Source organism: Lottia gigantea (assembly GCF_000327385.1).
Source record: "Lottia gigantea unplaced genomic scaffold LOTGIsca_9, whole genome shotgun sequence".
NCBI lineage: Eukaryota > Metazoa > Mollusca > Gastropoda > Lottiidae > Lottia > Lottia gigantea.
The window spans coordinates 3,824,790-3,833,061 of record NW_008710950.1 but is presented as its reverse complement, the minus strand read 5'-3'; the positions used below and the strand labels follow the sequence as shown (position 1 = coordinate 3,833,061).

General features: G+C 36.2%; 1 protein-coding gene across 1 annotated transcript; it reads left to right on the top strand.

Annotated features, from left to right (window-relative positions):
- Positions 1-2,880: 2,880 nt before the first annotated feature.
- LOTGIDRAFT_73058 (hypothetical protein) lies at positions 2,881-7,503 on the top strand (the record flags this gene model as incomplete). Its single annotated transcript, XM_009068151.1, has 8 exons — positions 2,881-3,024; positions 3,517-3,683; positions 4,026-4,156; positions 5,756-5,944; positions 6,368-6,540; positions 6,712-6,774; positions 6,898-7,077; positions 7,339-7,503. Coding segments are annotated over 8 exons (1,212 nt in total), but the record flags the coding sequence as incomplete, so codon positions are not given.
- Between the last annotated feature and the right edge of the window lie 769 nt (positions 7,504-8,272).

Here is an 8,272-nt window from a genome sequence, read left to right as displayed (position 1 = left end):
AAATATAAAGTTATTATATTCTGCTACAGTTCATAAGTTCAGGATCATATTCTTCCATAACGAAATTCATATTTTATGATGAATTGAAATTTCTAAGAAAATCATGAACCATGTCATACATCCTTCTTAAGAAGTTATCTCTAGAAATAATCTAATTTTGAAATATAAAAATAAATTCCTGTCAAGTTCCTGTTTGGAATGTGTGATCAAGATTTGAATGTCACCTAATTTAGGATGCCAGAATGATAGATTGATGTCAAATTTGATAGATAAGTAGTATTTGACATCAATAGGTTAAAGTTGAAAGGTTATTAGAAGTGAGAGACATGGTGCAGATATTGTAATTGTATGACTAGACTGCTATATATGGTATTATTCCTTTTCACCTTTATCACTATATAGTTCTACTTTACAACAGATTAGGAAATACTTTAAATAAACTCTTTTAGGCTATTGTTTGGCAGGTTTTTGAAGTATTTAATCTACTGCTTAGTTGCTATGTTACTAAATAGTTTTTAACACCCATGGCACAGGATGATACCTGTGTATTCTTAACTAGGATGGCCCTGGGCTCTTTACCTGTAGACAATACCAGTTGATATATAAATGTGATAGTTTAAACACAATCATTCTTTTGTCTCATTTTCTCACTCTTTTATTATAGAAACTTCTGTGTCTTGTTTCATTTAGGCATTTCTTTGAGGTATTTCAGCTGGAGGCTATCTATTGATACAATCTGTAACTAGTGATAAATTCTTTCAGTCAATTGACAATATTTGTCTATATATGTTATTTTAGAGAACAGAAGAATGATGTAATGATGGTAATTGTTGCATATCAGTTCTAAACTTTATGATATTTATTAGAGTTTTTAAATGATGGCTTTAGTAGGTTATTCTATAACTGGTGTCTGAACATTGTTTCCATTTAAAGATTACTTCATTTGTTTTCAGCTTTGACTACAACCAAAATACAGACTTATCATGTAAATACTTGTATATTATTAACATTTTTTAGATTGGATTAATTTACTAATGAATACATTGAACTAATGAGTCTTTCTATTTGTATATTTCAGGTTTCGAAAATTGAGGGCCTGATATGTCTGGTGACTTGTCCAGGGGGAGCAGCGATGTTCAACTAGAAGGGCGAGGCAGAGTACGTAGATGTAAACACTGCAAATTTTCGTGTACTGATGCCAAAGAGTTTTTCCACCATCAGATGATGGAACATGACGAAGTAAATGATCAAGTTTATGCTACACCTGTCAAAGGTCTTCCAAAATTGATTCGTAAACAGCCTTCTGTCAGCAGTCAAGAAGACAGCGCTATTGATAATTCAAATGATAAAGCTAATGGTGATACAATAATTATTAATAACATTCCAGATGATGATGATGAAGCTGATGAGGATGGTAGATTGATTATTGCTGATGAAACTGAAGACGGTAGCAATTCTGAAACAACTGTTACTCCAACACGTTCTGGCAACATTCAAAACAGAACATACGTTTGTGGTGTCTGTGACTTTTCTTCCAACAGTGCTAAAGTTTATCTCACTCATCAAAAAGACGAACATAACTTTGACATTATAATTTATGAGTGTGATATCTGCGAATACGCCACAAAATACAAACAGAAACTTCCTAGACATCGCAAATTACATTTCTCGGCATCAGATTTTCTTGGTGGAGAAGGCATGACTGGTGAAATGGATGAGTTTTCTGGTAATGGTTACAATGACGCCATCGATAATCTACAAGAGGATGATGATATGCCACAAGAGACATTCAAGGATTTACCTCCATTGATAGACAGCAATACTGTTATTGTCCACCCTACTGATCCTGAGGATAGTTTAAATCTTCCCAATGCTGCTATTACTCCTGGTAGTGAGAAGAAAACCAAGAAAAGACAAGAAGTTGATCCAGCTAAATATTTTGAAGTGGTGGATGATACAGGTTGTAAATATGCCTGTTCAAGCTGTGGTAATGTTTATAAATGGAGAAAGTCCCTCAACAAACATTGGAAAGAGAAACATGGTGGAGAATTGCCTGATAATAGTAGAAAGCCCCCTGGACTTATGTACTTAGTAAACTCTGGTGGTCACACAATCTGTGGTCGAAGAAAGATCCTGGCTAACTCTGTCCTCAATAAAAGTCAGAATGGTCTTCTTGATACATCTGGTGGTTCATCTGCTCCTGGTACACCAATGTCTTCTTCAATGGCTGCTGCTGTTGAGCTGATGATGTCAATGCCTGAATACACTAGAGCTGCTGCTTCCCCAATTACAACAGCAATACCAAGTTTTATTGGTCCATTTGTAACCAATAGTCTTCAACCAGTCTTCCCAGAAACCAGCACACCAAATATGCAAAGAACCAAGCAATTGTTAAAAGGCAAAGAAGGTCAACTCAGCAACAAGATCAGAATTCAAGGTCAAAATGAACCACTTGATTTCTCAGTAAGGAAAGATGATGAAGCCTTAATGCAGTCATCCTACATGAATATTAAATCAGAACCAGATTGGGAACTCAAGGATGGTGATGGTACGAAGGATGATAAATACAAATCACTACAGTGTAATAAATGTTCTTTTGTTGGTAAAACTGTAGCTGACTACAGCGCTCATATGTCTCTTCATCTCAGTCGAAGAGCTTATAAATGTAACGAATGCCAAGAGAATTTCAATGGTGTTGATGAACTTAACTCTCATTTTGCTGAACTTCATGCTAATAGAATTCAAGAGCATAAGGAGGCCATTCAGAGAATACCTCATGGTTTACAACAAACATATCATTTACTTAAAATGCCTCTTAATGCTATAACTACATTGAATTCACAAGAACTCACCAGTACTGCTCCTGCAGAGGGTACTAATGGTAATAAGAAACTGAAATGCAATATGTGTAGTTTTGTGGCAAAATGGCCAGCCGAGCTCCAGAAACATGCTGTATCTCATTCAGAAGAAAGACCTTTCAGCTGTATGGTGTGTGGTTCAACCTATAAATGGAAGTGGGACTTGGTTAAACATTTTGAGAAAAGTCACCATACACTACCAAACCCTTACAAAAGAAGAGATTTGAATATGGGCAAAAATGGCTCCTCTCCTTCAATGATCAGTGTAAAGGGCAACATGTCATTAGATGAAGAATCCTTGATGCTTAGACACGGAAGTGAAGATCCTCCAAGTAAAAGACGGAGACTGTCTGACTCAGGTGTAACTGATGGATATGAAGGAATGGATGATGAAGATGGTAAAAACAGTTTATCACATCTTAGTAATCTCAATATTGATGTCAATGGTTTGGCTAACATTGGTAGAAGTATGGGTATGGCTGGTGAAAGACCTACATCTCTTCCTCGATTCTCAGATATGGATGATGAGGAAATGGCTAATTTAATTCAAGAAAGGGAAAATATTTTAGCAAGCCGACCAATAAATGAGACAACTCAGAAAGCTATAGCTGCTGCTGTTTTAAATAGATTGAATAATCCACAAGGAAGTAAAGAGCAGCAATTAAATGATATGATCTCAGATGATTCTTCTATTCTTCTACCATATAAATGTCAACGATGTGAATACAGAGCCAGATGGCCATCTGAAATAACTCAACATATGAAAAACCATTCTGAAGACAAACCATATCACTGTCCACGCTGCAGTTATAAAAGTAAATGGAAGTGGGATGTTGTGAAGCATTTGAAGAGATGTGGTGGAGGTGGAACTATTCGAGATGTAATAGATACTACGAAAATTAGAAAAACTGCACCCCCTAATGTGATGGTGATGCCAGAGGGTCGTCTACAACAACAGACACCACAGCAGAGCTTCAGATACCAACAATTGGCAGAGGCAAATAATTTTAATGAATCTGCCTTGGCATCTATGGCGAAGATGACGATGGATAAACGTGACATAGAAAAGGCTATGAAAGAAGGAATCAATTCAAGAAAACCTGTCTTCCGTAGTTTAATCAATGAAGGTCTTTATCATTGTTTAGAATGTCAGTTTGTGGGAACTAGTCCAGCCGAATTGAAGCGACATGCTGTTCTTCATTCTGAAAACAAGCCTTTTACTTGTGAGGTTTGCGGCTATGGATCCAGATGGAAATGTGATTTGAAGAAACATATGAGAACCTATAACCATTATACAAGTGCTGCTCAAATGATGGAATCACAGAATGATGCTGGTAACAGTGATGCTGAAGATTCAGAGAACAACTACCAATGCAACAAATGCTACTTCTCGACTGATCAACAGCATCTTTTCAAAGCTCATCTTCAAGTCCATGAATCAAAGTCTGGAAATACAGGACGATTCAAGTGTAAACAGTGTTCATTCCAAGTCAATGATTTAGCATCATTCCTTCAACACCGTGTTACACATTCCAACAACTCTGGAAACTCATCACCAGCTCCATCACAAAACTCTCCAGCTGCTTCTCAAACTTCAGAATCGCCAAAAACCGACATGGATGAGGCTAGACTGAAACATCCAAGAAAACCAGTTAAAACATTCCAATGCTCTAAATGTGACTTTGTCTGTAAGAGTAAAGATCTCCTAGAAACTCATGAACTTGACCATGAAGAAGACGATCAACAATTTAAATGTGTTTATTGTGACGAAAGCTTCAAAGACAAAGACTCTCTTCTTGACCATATCAGCACACATTCCGACTTCAACCCAGATGAATGGGAGGTTTTCTTTATGGATGAAGAAATTGAAGAAAACAATAATGAACCCATGGATTCCTTAGAACAATATAAGAAGTCTGAGAACATTTCATCATCTGATACACCAAGGCTTGCTTCAGCTTTAGCAGCAGGACCTCAATATCTCAACAAGCAACCAGAGTCCAACAATCAGCCCCAAAAATTATCTGGGGGAATTATAGTACCAGCTTCTCGAAAATTCACTTGTGAATGGTGTGATGCTACATTTGCTCATGTTACCACCTTATATCATCATGGTAAAAATGTACATCCTATTGAACTCAACAGTCAAGAAATGGCAGAATCAGCACGAGATTATATTGCAACTAGTAACCAAATGAAGAATATGGGAGTTGATATGAAACAACTTAACCAGTACACTGGAGGGAACCCATATCTACTTAATCCAGCTTTGATGACCTCACAGGTTTTGTCCCATGTGGCATCTGTCAACAAAGAGAGACCGATTTTGCCTAATAATATGGATCCCATGAAATTCAGGAAAACTGTCAGTCCTCAAAAGAAAGCTAAGTCCTTCCAATGCACCAAATGCCCATTTACCGCTCCTAATGCTGTGACGTATTTACGTCATATTGAAAGACATGGCAGTAACTGTAAACACACATGTTGGTTCTGCGATTACAGTATTGATAGATTGAATTTATTATATCAACACATGAAAGGTACACATACTGACCAATGGAGAAAGACTGCCACTACTGGAGATGTTTCACCAAAACCAGATAGTAGAGACTATTCTTCATCTTATGGTTCAGATGACAATGATTCTACTGCCACTGCTGGATTACAGATCAAAGAAGAATTGATGTTGAAGGGAGTTCCTGTCCAAATTTGTACTTATAATGGCAGAAGAGTATTTAAGTGTAAGAAATGCTCATATATCAGTACCAATGCTGCCAACACAACTAATCATGCACGACAACACAACCCAACCAGCTTTAATGAAGACAAGCCAGAGACTGTCCAAGCCATGAATAATCTAGTTAAAGCTCTGCGAGCACAAAAGGAGAAGAAGAAAGCTGGGCCAATTCATTGTGGTAAATGTCCATTTAAAGCTGTCATGCAAGAAGACCTTGATAAGCATCTTTCATGTCATGGTTATAATGGTATGTATAGATGTAAGCAATGTGACTTTAGTACTGATGTTGTTATGATGCTGACCCAACACATGCAACTCCATGAGAACAATCAGCCAATGGAACCAAAGAGTCCCTCTAAAAGTACCTTCAACAAACTGGTGCTGAACAGGAAACCTCCTGTTAAAGATAAATTATTGACTATTCAAGCTAGAACTAGTCTGAATAAATCCAGAAGAATTAGATATAGATGTTCAAGATGTCCCTACAATTCTTTCTGCAAAGACAACATGGTCAAACATCGTAAGCAACATGTTGCCAAGAGCAGATTCCGATGTCCTCTTTGTAACTATAGTGCTACAAGAGACTATCTACTCTTCCAACACATGAAGTTTCATGGTGGAGATACTGACAAATTAATCCAGCAGTTTAAGGACAAGAATTTGAAGAGTGATAACCTTGTAAATCCCTTTGAGGATGAAAGTCAAGGTCCAGAATCCAACACAAGAACTGAAAACAATGATGTGGAAGTCAGTGACATGAAGTCATGTAAAGGTTGTCCTTTCACATGTGAAACAAATGAGGATTTAGAGAAACATATCAATCTACACTTTACAGAGAATCAGTATAAATGTGACTACTGTTCTTTAACTGAAGAAAGTTTATCACCATTACTTCAACACAGGCTGCTTCATTCAAAAGAAGAAGGCTTTAATGATAATCCACCAGTAGCTAATTTGATGAACACGTCTGCTTCTGAGGCAGTTTCTTCCACAAACCAGGAAAATCCCCAAGGAATTAAAGAAGAGATGAGACATATCTGCAATATTTGCCCATACAAATGTAATTCACTGAAGAGCTATAATGTCCACAAATCAATGCATGGAAGTAACAAGAAGTTTATCTGTGACTACTGCAACTGGAGTGTTGATCGACTTAATTTACTTTACCAACATCGAAGAGTTCACAGTAATGAAAATGGATATGATAACAGCCCAGAAGAGTTAGTTTTTATGAACCGAGAGTATGCTTTGGGATCAACCTCTACTACCAATGATGATGAGGAAGATGAGTTTGAGCTAGAGAAACTTTATGGTAAAGAAACTTCTTATTCATGTACTGATTGTCCTTTTAAAACAGCTAACAACAACAGTTTTATAAACCATAGAGCATTACACAAGAACTCAGCCCGTCACCAATGTACTGACTGTTCTTACAGTGTTGATAAATGGACTCTAATGTGTCAACATCAGAAACTGCATGAAGTATCTGATTCTTCTACTTCTCCAAGTAAAAGGATATTTAAATGTACTCGATGTCCCTATCATTCCCACAATTCTCAACTCCTTGAAAACCATATGAAAACACATGATCCAGAACAAGGTCACAATGAGAGCACCAATATCAAATCATCTGCCAAATCTCCTCATTCTTCTAGCATTCAAGTGATTGAACCAGGTAGCTCTAAAATAACATGTCCACAACTCTATTTTAGTTCCACCAATGATGAAGTGCTGAGTGACCAGAGTGAAGAAGAGTTTAAATGTAATAGATGTCCTTTCAGTACAACTACAAAGACACTTTTAGATGAACACGAACATAGACATAACTTTAGAAATAGTGTTTCTTGTCCATACTGTGATTTCAGTTGTACAACAGAGTCAGATATACTGGAGCACATTCAAGTTCACTTCCCAGGAACACCAATGGATGCTTTAAAACTGATGCTAGAAAGGCGAGAGAAGGAACCAAATAATTATTCTGAAGAAGATAAAAAGGCTTTGAAGGTCACAATAAAAACAGTTAGGTCTGAAAGTGAACCAGACTCTACTGTTTCAGAGAGCCAAAAATCTGAGGATAGATCACAAGGGGAAAACGATGTTGAGATGAAATTGGATAATGTTGAGAATCCAACAACTAAAGTCTATGTATGCCAATATTGTGAGAGAGAATTTGATATGAAGAGTGATATGATAACTCACGAACGCCAACATACAATTGGTCAAAGTTAAAAGTGCAATTAATGTTGACAATATATATCTATACAATATAGATTGAATGTACTTTATTAGAATTTACTTAATATGCTTAATCAGCAAAAAGAAGATATTTTTCATTAATTAATATATTATTTAATCATTAATTATATAGATTGATTATAAACAACCTGATGTATATATGTTTAACTGTTAAATTTGATTGTTTTAGTGTCGTGTAGTTTGCTTATATCATTCCTTCATACTACTATTATGAAACTTATTTTAATGCTGATTGAAAGAAGAGGTTTGATAATGAATTCTGAGACAGTTGAATTACAATCCTGGATGTTAGAAACAAAATCATATGGGGATTTGTTAGGTATTACTTTATTATAAGTATCTAGTGAGTGCTGCTTAAATCATTTATTACAATATGAACATATAACCTTAATGTTACTTATAATATTTACATTAACTGCCA